The sequence below is a fragment of the Necator americanus genome, chromosome IV, assembly GCF_031761385.1.
Source record: "Necator americanus strain Aroian chromosome IV, whole genome shotgun sequence".
Classification (NCBI taxonomy): domain Eukaryota; kingdom Metazoa; phylum Nematoda; class Chromadorea; order Rhabditida; family Ancylostomatidae; genus Necator; species Necator americanus.
This window is the reverse complement of record NC_087374.1, coordinates 23417700-23439400: the sequence shown is the minus strand read 5'-3', so window position 1 is coordinate 23439400 and position 21701 is coordinate 23417700. Positions and strand designations below refer to the sequence as shown.

The 21701-nt window shown below is 40.4% G+C and overlaps 5 protein-coding genes across 5 annotated transcripts; 3 read left to right on the top strand and 2 right to left on the bottom strand.

Annotated features, from left to right (window-relative positions):
* Positions 1 to 34: 34 nt before the first annotated feature.
* RB195_002453 (uncharacterized protein) lies at positions 35 to 1006 on the bottom strand (the record flags this gene model as incomplete). The annotated part of the gene is made up of 2 exons (XM_013446285.2): positions 35 to 420; positions 601 to 1006. The coding sequence occupies 2 exons, from the start codon at positions 1004 to 1006 to the stop codon at positions 35 to 37; spliced, it is 792 nt and encodes a 263-aa protein (XP_013301739.2).
* Positions 1007 to 1468: 462 nt separating this feature from the next.
* Positions 1469 to 4582, top strand: RB195_002452 (uncharacterized protein; the record flags this gene model as incomplete). Its single annotated transcript, XM_064199719.1, has 14 exons — positions 1469 to 1566; positions 1643 to 1710; positions 1763 to 1947; positions 2031 to 2186; positions 2271 to 2406; positions 2490 to 2587; positions 2728 to 2868; positions 2920 to 3072; positions 3160 to 3270; positions 3323 to 3397; positions 3721 to 3780; positions 4094 to 4261; positions 4317 to 4397; positions 4502 to 4582. 14 exons carry the CDS (start codon positions 1469 to 1471, stop codon positions 4580 to 4582), a joined length of 1611 nt encoding a protein of 536 aa, XP_064055600.1.
* A 256-nt stretch (positions 4583 to 4838) lies between these two features.
* Positions 4839 to 10293, top strand: RB195_002451 (uncharacterized protein; the record flags this gene model as incomplete). Its single annotated transcript, XM_013446283.2, has 11 exons — positions 4839 to 5002; positions 6685 to 6808; positions 6884 to 6958; positions 7879 to 8002; positions 8106 to 8257; positions 8320 to 8444; positions 8598 to 8667; positions 8742 to 8845; positions 8990 to 9129; positions 10018 to 10127; positions 10192 to 10293. 11 exons carry the CDS (start codon positions 4839 to 4841, stop codon positions 10291 to 10293), a joined length of 1290 nt encoding a protein of 429 aa, XP_013301737.2.
* A 138-nt stretch (positions 10294 to 10431) lies between these two features.
* On the bottom strand, positions 10432 to 12729 carry RB195_002450 (uncharacterized protein; the record flags this gene model as incomplete). Its single annotated transcript, XM_064199718.1, has 5 exons — positions 10432 to 10587; positions 11419 to 11598; positions 11826 to 11916; positions 12279 to 12372; positions 12576 to 12729. 5 exons carry the CDS (start codon positions 12727 to 12729, stop codon positions 10432 to 10434), a joined length of 675 nt encoding a protein of 224 aa, XP_064055599.1.
* A 3892-nt stretch (positions 12730 to 16621) lies between these two features.
* Positions 16622 to 19991, top strand: RB195_002449 (uncharacterized protein; the record flags this gene model as incomplete). Its single annotated transcript, XM_064199717.1, has 11 exons — positions 16622 to 16743; positions 17065 to 17146; positions 17213 to 17347; positions 17808 to 17952; positions 18003 to 18154; positions 18526 to 18619; positions 18673 to 18809; positions 19249 to 19337; positions 19402 to 19474; positions 19657 to 19743; positions 19836 to 19991. 11 exons carry the CDS (start codon positions 16622 to 16624, stop codon positions 19989 to 19991), a joined length of 1272 nt encoding a protein of 423 aa, XP_064055598.1.
* Between the last annotated feature and the right edge of the window lie 1710 nt (positions 19992 to 21701).

Sequence of the window (21701 nt, the reverse complement as noted above, 5' to 3'; positions counted from 1 at the left end):
TCCCGAATCTAATTTTATGCGAGTGACATGAGGATTAGTCTCCATGTACGAAAGCAGGCATACAATCATGCATACATAGTAATTTTTGACTGAGCTCATCATACATCACATCGAGCTCGTCTTCGCTTTTCTCGCAACCAGTTTTGTCTAGATTATAGAGTGCTAGGTGAAGATTAGTGACATCCTCGTGCTCTTTCTTCATTGCGCGCATGCTCTCCATTTGATCATCAGTGAGTGCACGCATTTGACCGCTTCGAAATTCTTCAAGAAGTTTTAACATAGACCGTTCAAGATCATCAAGATCGGGATCGCTATGCTCCACTCTCAGAAGCTCTTTGTGCGCAGGTTGGAACTCTGTCAGTAGCGATTCCTCAAGTGAATCCATCTTCCACTCGTAAACTGGAGCGCCTGCTTCATGTCCTGCAAAACAAACCTAATTTAAATATCCACCGAATCCATGCAGGAAATAAAGAAAATTTTAAAGATAACGATAAATTATGTGCCAGTGCCTAAAAAACCTGAGAAATGACGAAGAGCAAACCAAAAATTGCAAAAATGAGTAGCAAAGAATCGAGAAGAAAGATATGGAATGTAACACACCGATTTCTAAGGCTGTGCGAAATCCTCCATCCATAGTCTTCATTTCAAACCATTTTTCTTCTGAGTCTGGGACTAAGAGTTTATCCGGGCGATCCAACGCATCTTCTTCGCTTATTGTATTTTTCTGCTTGTCCTCTTTCTTATCTTCAGATCGAGTGAAACGATGAAGAAAATTTGTGAATGGAGTTGTCGTATCCCTTCTTTTTGGTTTATGTTCATCAAGCGATTTTCGACTCCACTTCTTCTCCTTCTCGCGTTCATTTTCTTCAATGTCTACGTCGATCGGTGGGACCGAGGATGTCATCGGTGTGGAGAACGACAACAGACCAACATCACCCCCAGTATTAATATCATCGACGAGGACCCGCGTTTCGCTTCCCGGTGACCGGCTTGTCTCTCTTGACATAGAGTTTTAGGAGTTTGTGTTTACGACACACCTGTGAAACGAACGAAAATATGAAATTATTGAATGATAAGAAATCTGACCTGCGCAAAACGAATAACGCTGCTGAAGCAAAATACGCAAAGCAAATAATACGGACGTATATCAATCTTCCTGAGGCATAAAAAACGTCGTACGTCACAGTAGTGGACTCTTACATAGAGATTACAGAAGTGAAGAAATACACAAAAAGATAAAATACACACATGCAGAGAAAGACAAAAGAATTATTTTTGAACAATGTATTGCAGGGAACCGTAGCACGCGTAGGTACGTAGCGCAGTCACGGCTTTTCCACTATGATTCACGTCGTTCACCATCATCGAGTTTGAAATCTGCATGAGTTTCCGGAGTCCTCGTCGGTCGAATTAGTCGATCCAGTTGCCTGTTGGGTGTTCTAGAGGCCTACACAGTAGTGGACAAGTGATGGTCGACAATTCGGAATTGCTGCTTAGCCTTGATCATGTCAAATACAGAAAATCAGGAGATGGTCGCTCACCAATAGGTCGTTTGATGCTGTATAAGTGAGTTGTCCTTTACTTTCATGCCATACGGACGATTTGTCGGTCTTGCTGCTTGTTGTATTGACATATATCTTAGGGAACATGTAGAGTGGAGAGATAATGCAGGGCCAGAGATCCTGTACGTGAAGTTTATGCAAATCAAAGGTATTTATGTGAATTGTATTCTCTTTGGCTTTGGTGATTGATGCTGCATTAGGTCAGCGTGTATCTCCTCCTAACAAGTCGAAAGTGCAATTACAATTGGTTCTCCAAAATGACGACCAAGCAACGTTTGTGTTTTTGAATCCTGCTTTGGATAAAGAAGGACTGACCAAGGAAAGGGATCTGCTCAAAGAAACTCTTCAGCAAGCTCTTATCGCACATCGTCAGAGGGTGAACCAGGTATGGCTTCTACGATTCTACAGCGCTTTGATTCATTGTGTTATTTTGTTATATCCATCGGCTCTAATGCGTGTATTTTCCAGCTGGCTGCATCGAACGAAAAAGATGTCAAACAGTCAGAATTGAGAGAAAAGCAGCGGTTATTAGGGGAAAACAAGCAGCTGGACCAGCTTTATACTCACCTTGTTGCTTCGAAGCTCATTACCGCCCAAGAATTTTGGACAGACTATTATAGCTCTGTGAGTTCAGCTATTACACAAATATTCATGGATTTCTTTCCATTTGCTTTATTCTTGTTATAAATTTTGATTATATGTTTCCAGTCTGGTGCTGTCGAGGACAAATCGGGTATAAGTGGCGCTTTTCTCACCAATATTGTGCAACAGGAGGGTACAAATGGGATTAAATTGAACTTAAATACTGAAATCATACAATCCGTGTTCAACACTTATCCTGCTGGCGAGTATATCAAACGTTCTGTTTTTACTAATTTTTTCCTTCACTGCTTTTCGTTTGAATTGTTGTCAGTTGTCATTCTTTAGTTGAAAAAAAGCATTTGGAGCTTGTCCCTCATGAAATGACTGAAGCTCAATTCTGGACGAAGTTTTTCCAGTCACATTATTTTCACCGTGAAAGAGAGGTTGGGTTGCTTTTTTTAGCATATAAAGAGCAATGTTTATGCGGCAAATTTTCTGTGGTTTCTTAGTCTTTTTTTTTTGTTGAATTTGCATGAGATGAGCATTTCGGAACTTCTCCATTTCATTTTATTTCCTGTGAAAGGTTCTCCCCAATCCAAATGACCCATTTGCGGATTGTGTTAGGATGGATGAAGCTGAAATTGAGAAGATCCATTCTGACGGAGTGCACCGTAAGCGATTCGATTTGGATCATCTTGATGACAATGTCTTGAAGGACTTTGTGGTGTGTTTGCAGGAGTACAACATTTTACTTTGAAAATCCTTCATTTCTCAGAAGCCCGAGGCTACGAAAGGCGCACAGAAAAGCACTTTAGTACGTCGTTGTAACTACTTGTCGGAGAAGATCCTGTCTGTGCTGAAGCCATCAACGTCTACAGATGACACAACCAGTGAAGCTCCAAAACAATCTGGTTTTGCTGTTCTGAACGTGAGTGAGTTACTCGTGAAGTCTGGTTTGTATATGACTTTACTTCCTCTGGGCTTTTTTTTTTTTTCAAAAAATCAATCATTGCAGCGAATTATTGATGAAGACGAGAAAAGATTGGAGTCAAGTGAGCTAGTGGATCAGGATGGTAAACAAGACTGTCAGAGCTTATCAATAAAAACCGATCATGGAGGAGTCAATGTAATTCACTTTTTGGAGCGTCATTCGGGTTCTGTTTATTTACTTTGTTAAGAGAACCTATTCACCTGAAGAAGCTGCGAATTACAAGGCCATCGTCTTGACATTGCTAGAAAGTTCTTCTGATGAAGTGAGTTACATTACAAGTGGATTACTTATATTAAACTCTAGTTAGCTCTCAATTAGTTAGTTGTTTTTTCTGAGCTCTTATCCTTGATACGGGGCAAATTTCATGTGATCTTGAAAGAGTTAATGAAGAATTATTCAGACATAGTTGGGACAATACTTTAGTGACTTTTGGATCTATTATATATTTTTTTTCGCAGTTGTAGGGAATTCCTAGAAAGCTGTGTTGGTTTTGTTGCAGCGTCTGTTTCGATTTGTTTTCTTCTAGTAAGGCAGCATACGTTTTAAGTGTCTCAATTTATTGTTACCTTTATTTCAGTGTTTTAGGACATTCTCATTCCGGAAGATGAAGAGATGGAAGTATTTGATGTAGAGTATGGCGAAATGGTGAGAATAGCATTTCTGTCATTATTACTCCACCTTTTTTCAAATGTTTCGATGCCTTGTAGTTCTGGTATTTTCCGCTTCTTTTTTTTTTTTTTTGAAAATCGCTATATGAAATGTTATTTGCATCTATGCGAAGTAAAAACTGTGTTACTAAAGTTAAAGTTACTGAATACTAGAGCACCATCATCAACACTAGTGATTGTTTCTGCTCTGCTCAGTGATGACGGTTATGATTGTGAATAAACTACCTGTCATATTTCGTAATGAATTCTAACTTTTAATCGTTTCATTATACATTTGTTCTGATTTTCAGAACGGTACAGATACAGAAGCTCGAATAAGTGGCTCTGCTGACCCGTCGGAGTGGGGTTTGTCACCCGCCCAACTTAACGAATTGCACGCAATCCATGATGCTGTTGCGGAACTTTTGAAGCACTTTTGGATGTGTTTTCCACCAGTTACTCCCGAACTTGAAGATAAGGTGTTTTTCTACTGTTTGTTATTGTCATATTTCAATTCTAAAATCTGCATTACAGCTGCAACGAATGGCTCAAACCCTTCGCAGTTACGAGTCCAATCAACTTCGCGAAGCAGAACGACGGTTTGGTAGAATTAATGTAAGTCTTTATTTTAGTCTCACAACCCCTTCCCCCAAAAAGTTTATTTTCTCTACAAATTTTGGGGCTCTTTATTCTTTAAGAACCATTCACAAGTGTTTCAGGTCGAACATTGTTATCAAATGCTCACTCGTGCCCATGCTCGATTTCAAATTTACTCTGAAAGGAAATCTGCGCGGCACTGAACCTTTACTTGAAATGGGTTTCTTCACAGGCTTATTAAAGGTGCCAAGGATCTCTATAAACAGTTGTTATGTTTACATTTTTTTGAAATGATAGTTTTGTTGAGATGTTACATATTTGATAAATTCTTATCAGAGGAGTGTCGTTGAATGGAAGTCGTTTCTGCGGGGTTTATCTATCTGTGCGGGATTTTTCTAAATCTGGGAGATTTTTCATCCTCTTTGCAATCAATCTGTTTTTGTATGTGTAATACAATAGATGAAACGGTTGTGCACCGCTGTATTGGCCCACAGAATCGTCTTTCCCGGTAGAATCTGCTTAGGATTACCGCAACTTCGACGTTCTTCTACATTGCGACCAGAACTAAATTTCGATTTTTTGCTCGACGATGCTAATTTTGAAGCGATCAAACAGAACATCACGTAAGTTTTGACTAGTTCAAGAGTAAAGCTATGGTTTGCTGACGATAATAACATACTGACGCTGGCAGCTTTCTGTACTTTTCCGGCCATTTGTGTGCTCCCCTTCACTTTTGAACGTTTGGCAAAAAGAACCCCCTCACTTTTGCGCGGTTGGCGAAGGGATCTTCATTACTTGAGCTCCAGGTCACGAGTTAGACCTCCTTCACGTGAGAAGGGTCTGGCTTCTCCCTATCATACCTATCAGTACCTATAGGGCTCCCTATAATATGCTTCGTGATACTGTGGTATGTTCTGGTTTGAAGCCAGCTATAAAATATTTCAAGAAAAGTGTTGGAGAGAAGAATTTTGCTGTAAAGTGGCTCTGAATGAATTTGTTCGATATTGCTTTTTGGTTATTGATCAGAGTCTGAGTGCTAATCACTTGATTACATTAAAGGACGAGTTAGCGAATTAATGGATGCTGTGCTATAGTCGTGTCAAAATAGTGCGTGTAAAGAGGACCCCGGCGGAATTTCGAGCATGCCCCTGTCATGCCTGGTCAGAGCAATTAGCGATGGTGTGTATCTTAAGAAGATTTACTTTCGTTAGCACCTAAATAGCTATCTCTGCTTACTTACCGCTAATCACACTGCATCACCGGCTAGGATATGATTCACTATCTACGAAATTGTTTTGGAGAATCAGATACATCCACTGCAATTTTATGATGTGAGGTGGACTTGTAATCGTACCAAAAGCAAAGGAACTCCTCACTTGAAATATGAGATAAGTATGTATCTAATAGCTTCAAATTAAGTGTATAAAAATTTTCGTTAAAACGGAACATTCCAGCTTTCAAAAGTAACGGTAATGAGAATTATCGTTATCCTGTAACTCCCAAGCTCTCATGTAGCTAATTAATTTTCGCACAGAGGGACCTTCCGTGTCTCTGACTTCTTGGAAGTTACAGAAAGAAAAGGAGTTCAATTTTGATGAGATTTCTAGACATTCCGAACCTAATATAAATGCAAACTATGTCCCTTTCTTTATTAGAACACCATACAAAATCAAATGTACTTCTATCAAACTCTGTTGTTCTTTTTACTTATTCGGTAATTTCAACGACTCACACCATTTGTTTGCTTATTTCCTTGTAACTGTGCAGTTCTCCGCGTCTCGAAGAACATATAAGACGGTTGTCTGCATCTTCATGAACGACCGGAGCATGACCTCGTCGAGGTATGTTCGCGTACCCACTGGGCACGTAAGGTCTCGGAGGCATTCGCGGAGTATCCGCCGGGACCTTCTTTACTGTTCTGCGTTCTGAAGTGTGGTATAGTGTGAAAGCAGCTGCCTTCGAAGCTGTGACCCCGCTAGCTTCACTCAGAGTGCGGAGATGGGCAATCGCGGGCTGCCTCTGCACCTGTGCTCGAGGGGCAGCGTTCACCGTTCTGACCCCACTATATCAGTTATCCGTGACTGTATGCTCCTGGATGTCAGGAAATGTCAAACCAATTATACCGACGAACCTTCCTCGTAAATTCGTGCGTGAAGAATGTAGGTGGAATCAAATTGGGCTGTAACGTGAAAACTGTGAAGTATATACTAACTAAGCGCTAACTACCATTTTTGCAAATTCATTGGACAGAAAATAGAGGATGCTGTGAAAGCCCAATGGTATTACAACAATATGTACAATTCAGTGAAAGAAAGGGAGTGGGCGATATCAACAAAATTAGAACCAAGTGGAAAGAACTTCATTCAATTATGGCCACGAAAGAGAAACCTTCCATCAGCGAGGATGAGCTGAAGAGGATGTGGGATGAAGTGTGTTTCGAATTTGCATGCTAGTCCTATCATACTCTATTGTCTCGTGAAAATTCTAATGGTTTTTTTTTCAAGTTATACGAGGAGGCTCTTAAAATCCCAAACATGTCACATCCGAGCGCACCGAAAGGTGGGGAAGAAAATGCCAAGGTATGTATGTTTTACTCATAAAATTTAGATAGAACAAGGTACTGACAAAATGCTTAAGAAAGTAATTAGAAGGGAGCAGTTCATCGTATTTAATGGCGTAAACACGATATTATCATTTGTTTGCTATTGGAAGTGTTTATAATCGAGTTAGCGAAGTTGTATTCACAATAATTGATCTCGTTTGGAGGTGGCAACTAGGTTTTTATCGGGTGTTTCTAAATGCGCGTAAATATCTTGAAAACAGTTGATCTTTGTTAAGTGCTATCTTTCGTTTCGTCGCAGAGGATGTTTCTCAAGTGCAGCTATGTAATCGGCTACTGATTGTTCTGCTGAACCTTGAGAATTGAATGATGTGAATTGAGTATATATAGTATATATATATATATATATATATATATATATAGAGTTGAGTATATATAGTATATATATATATATATATCCTCTTTTCTTTGCTCATTGTTTTCCTTCTCAGTTGAACCATCAGGTGTGGCAAGATCGCTGCAAAAGATAGTATCGATCTATTTATCCGATAACTTTTGGCCAATCTTGCTAATGCGGAATTCTAATCAGTAACAGAACTATAAGTCGAAACTGTAGGCGATTTTACAAGGTGATATAACCAACTGTTGCTCAATTTGTCTACAAGTTTCCCTTTGCTATGGGTAAACAACACTTACCAACCGGAACCGGAAACATGCTGCATACAACAGTTTTTAGATGTTGTTACAAAGTTTTGTGAAAAATCAGTGAGCAACTATAACAATTATGTAAGCCATAGCTATTTTCTTAGTGACTCACCTCGAAAATTGTTTTTGTTTTGATTTTCTACGTCTGTGCAACTATTTCTTGTTTTTGGAAAGCGAGAAGAGAAGCAAGTGACTTCTCGAAATCAAACCACGTTGCGACGAACGACATTTAAGATCATTACGTCTTGGGGCAAGAAGCGCTCAGGAACCTGTCTTACAGCTGAGAAATTAGTTCAATCCTGGCGGACACTTTTCTACCCTACAGACGTGTCTGGTGAAAGAAGTTACGCTTTTGTAGGTACGTATTAAACAACTTTTGTTTGTTTTGACGTCGTACCGTCTTTAGTTTTTTTTTAACGATAGCATTGATCTTGGATGCTAAATTTTCCAAACGCTTAAAGGTGCTCTGGCGAACCTCGAGCGAGTAGTTCTCGACTACGTATTTGATCGAGTTTGTGTATTGGGTTTTAAACCAGTGTCAGTACCAGATCTTGTATCAAAGGAAGTAACCGAAGCATGTGGAGTGTCCCAGCGGACCCAAAAAGACATACAGGTTTGTTCAATCATCTGTTATTAAACCATCTATAAGTCTTTCTCGTTCAGCTTCCCTTTTAGTATTCGTTACAAGATGAACCAGACGTAGCTCTTTCCGGTACGGCGGAGATGGGTATCTCAGCCCTTTTGAGAGAGAAAACGTTCGATGAGGAACAACTTCCTCTACGAATTGTGGCAATGAGCAGGTCCATAGCAATTTCTTAGAAATATAAATAAGAAAGGGATACCGTTCACTCCTTCTTTACGATGATAGCGTTCTACTTTCCTCCTTTGACACTCAGAAACACCTTTTACTTTTTATTTTCAATTTTTATTGATGCGAAAATGTCTTCGTTCAGGTGCTTCCGACCTGAAATAAGCAACTTGGCCACTGAGGCAAAACTTTACAGAGTCCATGAATTCACAAAGGTTTGTTTCTTAGTCTTCTTGAACTTTTTGCCATTTTTGTTCCCATTAGAAGTCAAGCTTAGGTTCTACTGTAGGTTGAAATGTATGTAATGTGCACCCCAGAGCAGAGCGAAGCAGAACACGACTATCTTGTACAAATACAAAAGGGGACATTTGAGTCCTTTGGTCTTCACTGCAGGTACTTATCATTGGTGATTTCTCAATTTTCTATTTGGTGATGTAGTGTCGTATTTTATTAGAATCTTCACTATTTGGAGATATTAAGAAGAGTACGGACTTCCTATTATTCCACCCTGATTTGTTTTTATTGATGGCTTCACAGGCAGGTGGAAATGCCTACCGAAGAGTTAGGAGCTCCGGCTGCACGCAAAATTGACATAGAAGCATGGATGCCCGGTCGACAAATTTATGGAGAGGTTTCATCCGCAAGCAACTGTACAGATTATCAGGCACGAAGACTAGGTTCGTAGTTGTTGTCCGCGGTTTTTATTCTATTGCTTTTATGTGTTCTGTATGAGGTTTTTCCTTTAGTAATTTATTCACTTGGCACCAGTCCAAGTTTTGTTTCAACAACATGATTCGAATTACTTAGCTTACTTAAAGGCATCACCCCACGAATCTGAGGTGGTGCAGATTTCAGGTGGAGTATTCGTATACGAGATGGGAGACTACGGAGCGGGAGGTGATTCCGTCCATTTCTTCCTAATTGCCGTAAAAAACGGCCCGGAAGATGCGGCGCCGCACAAGACTGGCGCGCTCCAGTCGAACCCCTTGTACAAAATGGTGCGCCAAAACGAATGAAGCCGTATCTTCCGGGCCGTTTTTTTACGGCAATTAGGAAGAAATGGACGGAATCACCCCCTCTCCGTGTTCCCGTCCTTATCAAATACTCCCTGAATCTACACCTGATTCTGTTGCCTTTAAATAGTCTGTCTCCGCAAGACGCGCAGGCCCTATCATCTTTTCCACTCGTTTTCGTTCTCTCGCCATTGTCCAATATATCCAAGATGTTCTTAAGCTTCGTGAGTGACGTTGACAAGCTCCCAGAGCCCTATCCAGAGCTCGCAGCTGGTCCACCCGTGCAGCGAACACATCACCCCATCTCGTTGGCGGCCTCCCCTCGAGGGCGTTTACCATCACTATCTATCGTTGATTCTTCTCATAATTCGAATTAATATTCCATTATTTGATCTCTAACCGCGTTTCATCATCTGTTTAGTCCTTTGCAAAAGATCGAGTTTTTTTTTTAAATCTATTTTGTTCCCTTGTGGTAGGTTTTGAGATTTGTAATTCTTTTCTTTTGCTATCTTTTATATTTGTCCTGACGGCCGCAACGGATTGCACCTCTAGGTATCCGCTACAAAACTAAATCTGGTGAAAAGCAATTTGTTCATACTTGCAACGGTACTGCTGTCGCTTCGACAAGAACTTTAATAAGTATATTGGAGACGTTCCAAAAGGTACGTTTACTTAGTCCATTCTTTAGAAAAGATTTGATGTGCAGAAAAATTGTCATTTTTTCAGGAACGCAAGGGCCTTGAAGATTTACCAGAAGTAGTCAGAAAACGGTTAAAAACACAGCGACCGCCGCCAATTAGGTTCCAACAAGCGAAACCATTGTCATAGGTTTTAGAATAAAGCTTTAATCTCGAGGTGCAAGGCAGCAAAGACGAGTCTCTAATTGTCCAAGTATTTAATAAAACACTGACAGTGAAGTATTATTGGTACAAATTGTATTTGTTTGGATATATCCATGCCTGAGCTTTATAGTTTGGAATCTATCATAGTCTTCTTAAGAAAAACAACAGTAAGTACGGATCGAGTTGCACCTTTAATATTGATGAGAGGCCTTCCTTTGCGGTCTTTCCATTGCGAGTGTGGTATGGATCGTAGCTCGAAGAAGCCAAACGGGTTGTTCAACTGAAACCCCTGCTGTACATACATAGATGTTCTAGCCTATATGACGAAAACTTCTATCCAGAAGTATAGATTTATTGTTCCGATCTGTTACACAGATTTATTAAAATTAAAATTTAACGCAGGCTGGAATGTACAGCAGAGAATGCCTACTGTCGGTTGAAAAGGTATGTTAGGGAAAGATATGATGCGAAGATATGAGCGATATGTTAGGTTGGTGGAGAATCTTTGGAAAAGTCCACCCAAACTAATTGTTGTTTTTGTGTTTCTGAGGCAAGAAGAGGAAGTGGAATATCAATTTCAAAAGAAAACCTTTTAAGTCATTTCCTTCTCAGGATGGCGCAGTTCCTCAGCCTTGTCTCACAGAAGGCTATCTGTTAAACCGCTGGCTTAGTCGCTCCGACGAGGAAGAGTCTGGTTTCGAAGCTGGGCCTCTGATGACTTCCTTTTGATACTTCTTGAAAGCAGTAAGTACAGTGACGGCATCTTATGGTGAGACCACCCGTATGATACTGTCACTATTCTTATTGCTTTAAGGAAGCATCAGGAAGAAAGTACCAACGTCTGAACTCAGGCCTTTTTGCAAGACGGTGCCCCATGGTCTCCAGGGTCTCGGCTGCAAGTTCGTGCAGATTGTTTGTCTCTCGACGGATCCTTCATCCATTTATCATTCATCCTTTCATGGAACTCTGCGAATGCTTGTAGTTTGTGGGCGCCCTCATCTCTGGCAACTGTTAGGTCCTCTACGGCATCGGATTATGAGAATCCTCCTTGGTCGTCCATCTTTAGCTAAGCGCATTTATGGAAGAAAAAAATATGGATGAGCTTACTCACCCTTAAAACATGGTCACTCAGCAATTCTGCAAACGCAACATCCGCGCCTTCATCTCTAGACATTCGAATTGCGGCTGCTGTAAGCGCGTTTGCTGCGCCTCGAAAGTGCCATGAAGGGATTACGGCTGTGTACAATGCATGCATGCATCGAGTAAAGTTGAGAGGCATCGCATCCCAGAACTGAAATAATCACCGTTCTTTAGAAGGTATCGGATCAGGGCTATACTGTTTATCCACTAAGTGTGAATTAATATCTTATATCATAGTAAAATGAGGAAACCACGTAGAGTTACCCAGTGGTCTACAGTGGCTTAAAGTTAATCTTTTGTAGAATTTCCGATAGAGGTGATTCAAAGGCTAATATTTGAATAATTACAATTTCTCCGCTACAAATCACCATAGCTCACATTTTCTGAAAGTTTGTGCGCAATAGTTTCGATGAGGAAAATTTTCGGCGGTAGATCAGGATCAGGACCAGACGGATAGATAGGGTTTGGTCTAAAACAGGTATTTGAAGGCATCACCCCACGAATCTGGGGTGGTACGGGCTTCAGGTGGGTTATGCCTGTACGGGGTCGTAAATTGTATGGAAGGGGTGATTCCGTCCATTTCTTCCTAATCGCCGTAAAAAAAGCCTTAGAAAGAAGATGCGGCGCTTAACAAGACTGGCGCTCTCCAATAAAACTCGTTGTGGAAAATAGCGCCCCAGAACGCTTGTAGATTGTGGGGAAGAGGGAATCACCCTCTTCCCCGCATAGACATAACCCACCTGAAACCCGTACCACCCCAGATTCATGGGATGATGCCTTTCAATGAAGAGATCAGACTAGTTTTGGACTCCTGTGTAATCACACACCAACCTATCAATACGTTGTATAAGGTAGATCCCGACAACTTCTCCATCGCTTTCCATGATCAATGAATAACCTTGGCGTAGATAGTGGGGTAGAAACCCTCAATAGTTCAATTTTTCAGCACTGAGCATAGACGTAGGAAATGTGGATTTTACGGGAACAAAGAAAAAACAACATAGTTCTCGTATCTTAAAAGAACTTATCTTTAAAAAAAACGCAAGAAACTTAGGCGAAATCTAGGCATTTATTTTTAGCCCCTTTTTGAAACAGTCTTCAGATCAGAAGTAACATTTTACCATCTACCTTTAACGAATTCAGCAGCTTCTTCTTTGGAAACATTGAGCGCCCTTGCGATTGGTTCAGTGCTGGTGTAGGCTTCAACCATCACGTTAAAAAAAGCATCGTAATCATCCATCGTAGCCCGGCGGATAGCGTACGTTGGAGTGACTGTTTCCATTCTGAAGTCGATTTTTGCCAAAGGTTAGTTCTTACGAATATCCCTTTCCTGTTGGAGGATTACGTGAATGCTACAGTAAGTATGTTCTGCAAACCCAGGGTTTTACGGGTGTTCACCCATCTGAACACTCACGCTTTCGATTGGAGCGAAGCAGAACGAGGAGAGAGCAAAAGGCGTGAATTCATTTATTTTTCGTATCATGTATAAAACTTAAACGAGGTCCTAAAAAGAGACAAATATCAAAGAGAGATATCAAAGAGATATGTATCTTCAGCTTTGACAAAGGAATAAAATCAAGGAAGGATACAATAGATCTTAATACTGTTATTTCCGTCAACTAAAAAAGCAACAAAAATTACTCCATATGATTAGTTTGAGTAGAAGTTTTTGGTTCTCATTTGCTTGTTCCTATCTTTTTTTTACTAAACAGCATCGTTGAACATGGTACCTTTATCCTACAAACATTTAGAAAAGTCAGATTTGAAAGTTTATTCTGCTTAACTTGCTACAACACTTTGGATTGTCTCGAAAATCCCCATCAAACATGCATGTACCATGCACTGACTTATCAGATGAAGAGCTGTGTGCTGTATGAAGATCAGTCAGATGGTTGCTTCAGGAAAAAAAGAAGAAAAAAGGACTTAGGTTATGAAAAGGAGTAACTGTAATTTTACAGAGCTACTGTAACTATGAGGACAAAGAAGGCAGTGGAAACCAGCAGCGCAGAAAATTTGATAAGAACCCCAGAGGAGTGGCTAATCAACATCGTCCTTCACTGTATTCGAAGCGAAATGATTGGATCGCGAAATGATAAGTGAAAGTGACGATTTTTTCAGAGTTATGTATAGATTGCTACTAGCACATGGATCACTGAGAGATTTTGACAGGAATTTCATTTGTGATATTCTACGATAAACGTTTCGTCATAAAACTGTTTTCGGTTTTATGACGAATCGTTTGTCGTCGAATATCATAAATGTTTTCGCTAGCAATTCGTAAGGATGATTTATGTATGTGGAAATGTTGGTCGAAAAGAAGGGTTGGATGAAGAAGTAGAGCGAACACTCTACAGCAATCGTTATGGCGTGCTCTGTGCCAGTTTCAACTCCATAATTTGATTGTCGTTTTTTCAACGCCACAGAAAACAAAATTTTGGATATTATTTTAAGCGGACATCAAATGAGTAAGGCAAACATTGAACATTTTCCAAATCCTCTCTTTTGAAACATTGAAACGTTGTTATATATTGGAACTATGTTTTGTTGTTCTAGCATTGGGGTTTTGGTGAAACTTCACCTGTGGCTCATTTCGACAAGCTAATCTTCATCAAGAACTTGAAAGAGGTTGAAATTAGCTGAAGATGTCTGATAATGTGCATGTCTCATGAAACTCCTATCTGCTTGCCTCATTTCGAGAACTCTCCAACCGTACCACGAAATAGCTCGACAAGGAAATCGTACTGACCAGCCGACGAGCGGTGCTATTGGGCCGCCGCGTTCCCAGGTCAGGGCGGATGTACATACCGCGAAGTGTCTTAATTAAGTAATGGTGTCCGTAAAAATCGTTAAAGAACTGCATCACTTAATCACCTTGGTAAGCAATAGTACTTAGTTACTACTTAGGCACTGCATATGGAGGTGATCCTACAGTTCACAGTTATGTTCCATTGATAAACATCCGTCACGTCGACCTTGGAGGAAAGAGGTCAGCTGGAACATCATTCACCAAACAACTACACAGATCAAGAATTCGCTAGGCTTACTTCTTCTACGAGTGCACCGAATTAACCAACAAGAGCATGCCTTGTTACGAATCCATGAGGAGGAACTGCGAGGCGTGAATCCCGTAATTTGGGAATATTAATATAATAATATTAATATTCTCAAATTACGGGGTTCGCGCTTATGATTCTTATAAGCGCGAATTATTATAATCATAATTACAACTTGTAATATATTGATATAATAATCCCGAGCTTGGGAATATTGCTATCTATTCGGTAAGTAAAACATATCTGACTCTCTTACTTTAGTCAGCTTCATTTACCTCATTATGCTATGATCCCTGATGTACGCAGTGGCAGTTGGCTAGAGCACCGTGACGACTGGTTGGATGCCTCGCGTGATCGACAGTGCATATTTCAAAATTCGTGCACATCTTGTCTCGAGCCGGCAGAATCTACAGGGTTAGAGACATTCAGGGATCAGAGCATAATGAGGTGAATGAAGCTAACTAAACTAAGAGAAGGCAGATATGTTTTACTTACCGTGCCAGATATCAGAAATACTTTTCTTATTTGTAACCTTCAGAAACGGTTGATAATATGTTTGAACCTAAACCCGCGCGGACCAGACCGGGCGTTAACCAGACGGACGTTTCTGCGTTGCTGTTCAAACAGTGGCTGTGATAATTCAAACTATCTCTTCCTTCCTATTTCTTGTGTTTTCTCCCATCTATTTTCGCTCAGATGCTTTGCCTTTTCTAACCGGAATCTATCTAGCATGAAAACTGTCGATGTTTCTGAGGCATCGATCATACATATTGAAACGAATGAATTCCTTGCATGAGGAATCAGCTGCAGACTGAAAGGGAAATGTAAAGCTGTGCACTCAGTTTGAGAATATTGCTATCTATTGCTTGCTGAGTTTCCTGAATCTTTTCGGCCTCGTTCTTTTCTTTTCCTCGTTCTTTTCGGCCACTCTTCTAGCTCCTACCATCTGAGGAATGTTTCGGCAACAACTCTTCTGTGTGATATTTATGGATCCTTGCCAGAGATTCCAATGGACTTGAAATTGGAATGTTTACAATCAGTCATAAACAACACGTGATACGTTATTGATCGTTCCTGTAGGTGTAGTGTATAAGTGTGTTTTTCGGCGATTAACCACGCTTTTCCATTTGTATGGATTTTGACAGTAATTCACTATCCGACGATAGTTATGCTACACCAGCCATTCACTGGACTAGACACACTCGAAGCAGTGGAAACGTTGAAAGTACTTGGAATCATTAATGTCTACTTCATCAATCAAAATTGTCGCTGTTCTATCCACGGTAATCCAACTTCGACGGAGGGATTATTGCGGTATTATTGAGGTCAATCACTAAAGAGCAATTTTCAGCTTTAAACGTCCTCCGCATGTACGATACGGAACTGAAATTGTGTGTTTAGTGAAATTTTTCAGAAAAGAATGTCTTTGTACCGATTTTTTGACGCTTTTCGTCGCTCTGTGTCTCTCTTTTGTCAGCGCCGATCACACAACTGAACCTTTCGGTTCCACCCTGTTCACTCCGTGTGTACAAACACAACCTCACAACACATGGTAAATTTTGTCGCCAAGCTGCCGCACTACACTTACCGAGGCGTGCTGCGTTGTTTGTTTATGTGAGGCTTAGTGGGATTTATATTGATTAAAAACTTCTTTTTCCCCTTTTCGATTTTCGTCCACAATTTCTGGAATTTCTATTGTCCGCGGTATTACCACGTAGTTGGTTTTCACACGTTGATACTTTTTCACTGCGCCAATCCAAGCCAAAATTGATCCCTTTATATCACTCTTTTCTGCGAAAGAAGAAACTTATGCAGACCTACAGTGTCATATAACCTTGCGTCCGGTTTTTTTATTACCTATGCTGATACTACGTGTATGGCGACTGCATATCAGTGTTAAGGTCTTGCTTGTCTCAGAATGCTGGGTGGTAGTTTGCGTTTTCGATACGATAGTTGACATGTAGGTTTCTTCTCATACTTTCATACTTTAAAATGGTCGCTCTCTTTTTCGATACTGTGCGCATAATTGTCTGTGCCTTTTTCACCTCTGATTTCTACCGTCGTTCTCGTGCTGCTGGTTATTAATTATGGAGTGGTTTTTCGAAGGCACTATTGGAGGAAATGTCGATCTCATTGGTGCGGGTACCATTGTTATGGTTTATGATAGGCACCATCGCTTCCGAACTACCCTCTGAATCCGTCAAAATCGATCCCCATACGGTTCTAGTGCTGTTTGGAACGCGGTAGGAATTGGATAGTATGTTATTCAATGGATACTAACCGAGGGTAATCCTAGTGCACTAGGACAGATCTTTTGAATTTAGTTCGATTTTTTAAGACATGGCTTTGCGTTCAGTTGGCGCAGCACGTGTTCAATCGGACTGACGTGACGGGTCTACGGTGGCGGCAGTACTACTTGTCTGACACACTCCCCGCGCAGGGTGCAGTTTCGCTGTCTGATAGTCTCTTCGGTTCCAAATTCGTCACGAATTCGTCACGTTAGCCCGGTTTAATGCGTTCGAGGGCGACTGTACCTCTGATTTAGCAGCATGTGGTTATTTCAGTCACGGGAATCGTAATCCGGGAGTGTTTCTCGATGAGAATCCACGCACGTGGGGTTTCGAGGGAGACACTGAATTGACGTCGGTAAGATTTTCTCTGAAGTTCGACTATACGAACTTACGTAGCCTTGAGAAAATCTGCTCGTTCCAGATAGGCAAGAGACAAGCTTTTGGATTAGGAAAAGAATTGAAGAGATTCGTTGGGAAGCTGGTCTCTGAGAACTATAACCGCTCGGAAGCTAACTATTATTCTAGCTCAGCTAACCGATGCCAAATGACGTTGCAAGTAAGTCCAACTTAGTTTAGTTTAAAGGCAGCGTATCACGAAATTGTCGTGATACGAAAACCTTAGGAGAAACCTAGAGTTTGAGTTGCAGATTACGAAAACGAGCGTGGCCCTCCTCAATTCTCCCTAGCCGTCCTTGAAAATGGCCTGGGAACCTCTGCAGTTCCTTCGAGGCAAGTTAGGATGCGCACCCCACTCCACACATCATTCCCCTCAGAAACTTATTCATTGGTTTTACTAAAGTATTCTGATGAGTAGACTTCATCAATTTTCGACCGCTCGCTCATGGGTTCGGCGCGTGCGCAATGGTGGCGCACTTTTACGTACCTTGTGGGGAAGAATTCCGCCTTTCATGCCGTCTTTGAAAACAGGGAAGTTTGGGGGGAGGCACATTAATTTCGTGATATGCAGCATTTAATGCGAATGCAAGAGAAGTTCTGCTAACCTACGATTTTAACAGGTCGCCCTGGCAGGGCTACACAAACCGGTGGGATGGGCGGACTGGGATGTTTCTCGCGATCTTATTTGGAGTCCAGTACCTTATACTATTGATGACCCTATGCTCAGAATGTATTCGCTTAAGGAGTGCAAGAAGAACGAAGAAGGTAATGTGCAAAAGACTTCACTTGCTTCTTCCATGGATATCGATACACAGTGTGGAAACCGATTGACAGCGACTCTCTACCTTCTCTGGTGGACGCAAAGAAGAGAAGTGCCGCTTTGTTGGACTATATTGGCGCGAAAACAGGCTGGAATATGTCTTCACTTTCAAGGGCTGCGGACTTTGCTGACAATCTCATTGAAATCGTGAGTGACCAGGAGGAAAATTATACATGTATCTTTCTTCTTTACAAAAGAATTACTATGTGGGGAAGATATACGAGATTTACTGCTGGCCGTAGCATCCATTGCACCGCCAAATACTCCTACATCAGTCTTCTTATTGTAAAATCGCAGAGAAATGCTTCGTTGTCGTGGTCCATCTCCCGGCCTCTCCCACGCACAATGCTCGTCAAATGTGTTCAACCAGGTGACAGCAGCTCGCCAAAGGGAGTGCTTTGTCCGCACTCGACACCCACTTCGTCTTCCCTCTGCTTGGTCCCAGTCGAAGGCGCATTGCGGCCACTTGGTTGAAAGCGTTTGACGCTGACTTCCGTCTTATTTTAACATATTTGAAGGACATGTACAACGCCTCATATCCTGCTTGGGTCGTCAATCCGACATTGAAAGGCTATGACGAGAAAAGGTTGATCAAGGAGGCTCTCGAATTCGGTGCAATATTTTGCTGTAAAGTGAAGCTGAACTCGTTGATAAGCTGTGTTTAGCCGAAGTACATCAGATAGCTTGCACTAACTATCAGCCATGTCGAGAATTGATGTCTGGAGTATGGTTGGAACACATTTTGAACACCATTGCGGATGTACAAAACGGAAAAGGTCCGCACCTAGTTGGCTACGCTTCGGTATGACAACTCTTTCGATTTGAATTCGATCCTTTTGTGAGAGCATTATTTGTACAGTATTCTCTTCAAAATTGATCCAGTAGGACGAAATTAATTTAATCGGGGACGAATTCTCCATTGCCTTCGTAATTTGTCACAATACGTATGATTTCTGCCCAATTTCTCGTTTCCACAGTTCATAGTTCCTAATTGTATTCATTGAAAGGTGAACTATAATAATTTTCTTGACGAGAAGCGAGGTAGTAAAGAACAAAAATGATAAGGAAGAAAAAAGTACAATAATAACATGTTAATGTGCATTATGGGTAATAAAGGAATTAAGAAGTTTTGAGTACCTTACAATTTACAGTTACTATTTTTATCTGCAGTTGCTGTTTTCGTTCTTATTTTATTTTTCACAGCAATTGGGACACCTCGTGTACAATCTCATCCTTTACAGCACAACGAAATAACCCTTGCCGTGATGAAAATGCTGGGAATTGTCAAGGATGAGCTTACGACATCTGCAGGATTTGTGCTTGAGTTCAGGTCTGGAAGTCACAGCACTGCTAAAAATTCCTTTGTTAGAAACCGGACTCGTTTTTTTGTTTAGAATGAAACCCGTGCCTTCTCTGCGTCTGCTAAACCACGATCCCATTCCTATCGACGATCATGTGATCTACAAAGTATGTGCTTATGATGCATTTTCTTTATCAGATTTCCCTCATTCAAAAATGTCTCCTTTTTTTGAAAAGAAACATCTAGTCCTTGTATAATGCCAAAATGATCTCTATTTGTTGTTGTTTTGCAGTTATTTGTTGGAAACTTTACATCGAGGTACATATTCTTCAATATCCGAAGACTTTAGGCAGAATTGATACCAGAACTAGCCGACAAAACCGATGTGGATGGTTTTCTGTCACTGGAAGACTTCAAAGGCCGCATATCATATAAGGTCAGACTTGGAGCATTTTTCTAAAAACCTACATATACATACACGATGGACTTAATAACTAATAATAATATTAATTATTAACTTCTTCTAAGGCTTTTTCGGACTGGAAAACGTACTGCGGGAGTTCGACTGGCTGTTCGGTGGAAATTCCTCCGATCCCTAATTATATGGAATTGCACAGTTCGGCAAGGATCTCATATTTGATCCATTCCGTCATATTTGTGCTTTCACTGTATATTATGTCCTGAAATAAGAAAGAGATAGATCTTACTTTTTATTTGTTTATTTTCTTTTATTCAAATGTTGTATCTAGGCACTGGAGCATTGCGGTGGACTCCGATTAGCATGTTGAATTTTCATTGATCTATTTGAAGGACGGATTAGCAACTATTAAATATTCCTTTCTAACTACAGTATGTTAGGAGTCGTGGTGAAGAGCTAAAACACTAACCTGGTAGCTCAAACCGTTCAAGATTCTGCTTTTTCGAGTACGATCGTATATTGATATTTGAAGTTAATTCAGCCGACAAGGTTAAGAAGTCTAAGGCACACTTCGCAGCGGTGGACTGGAGAAATAGACTTTGGGTTTTTTCAAAGTAGAAGTGACCATAGAAGTAAAGAGAATTTTCAGAATATTGCATACATTTCGACAGAGCATTTCTCACTCCACAAGGGATTCCTATCCTGATTTAATAAATGTTGTTGGTTCTCTTTTGTACAAATTCTTAAAATAGGGATTCAAGTTCCCAAAACGGAGCATTTTTGACAAGTTTCCGCAAGTAATCGGAGTGATAAGGACCGCTCCTCAGCTGTTTGTGTGATTTGTAGTGTGCATGAAGAGCACCGCATGAGGAAAGAATAGTTCGGAGTTTTTTCGTTATTGGTAGTTCTCAGTTGAAGAAAAATGAATGAAGAGAAGTAAATTTTTCTTGAGGCGGCTTGTGATGTGTTTTCGCGGTCACAATTCCCAATTTATTAATGGTGAAGAAAAACCGCAGTTGTTATTTTTAAACGTTGCTCCTTTTCCATATACAGCACCAATCTCTGCTTCAGCAGCCTTACCCTCCCGAATAAACCCAAAAATGTTGGGTTAAAATGCTGCATAATATCCATTTGACGCTCCAATTTAATGATTCGGAAAAAAAACAAAGTTTAATGGGACTGAAAAATGAGAATAATGAATTCTTGTAGAGTGATAAATTCTATACTAATACTAATAATAAATAATAATTAATAATACTTAATGTTTTCGAAATAGTACTTAATTAACAAATTTCACTTCGTAAAAAAACTCACTTATTATTACTGTTATTAGTTATACTATGAATAATAATAATACTATTAATATTATTAGTATTATTAGTATTATCATTGTTAATAATATTGATATTACTATTAATATAATTAATTCTATTTTATTACTAATATTACTATCAACATAATTAATAAAAAAAGATAAAAAGGATAAAGTCAGTGGCGTATCAATCCACTTGGGATGCGCCAACGCGTTTTACTGGAATTTGTAATCGACGAGGTTTTGGAACGTGTGTTGGCCTATACAATGACTTGCGGGGGCCAGCCGATGATCAAGCCAGTGTTCTTGTCCTCCCAGACAAGTCTGGTACCAATTTATCGACCCCGGAGGGATCAAAGGCTTGGTTTACACTGGGGCGGTTTCGATCAATGGACTGTGGCTACAACCTCTACCTCTAACCTCTAATCGACGGCGCCATACCCGCCCCAATTAATATAATAATAGTAATAATTGTTATTATTATATTTTGCTGGGAACTCAAACGTTTACCACTAATTTGATATTACGAATAAAATTTAAAATGCATTAAAGCGGAAGAGTTAGGGTAAGAACCACCATCTTACTAATAATCTTTGCTGACGGCAAAACAAAACCTTCGCAATAACAGGTTCAGCAAAATAAGGTGGAGAATTTTTTACGTCCG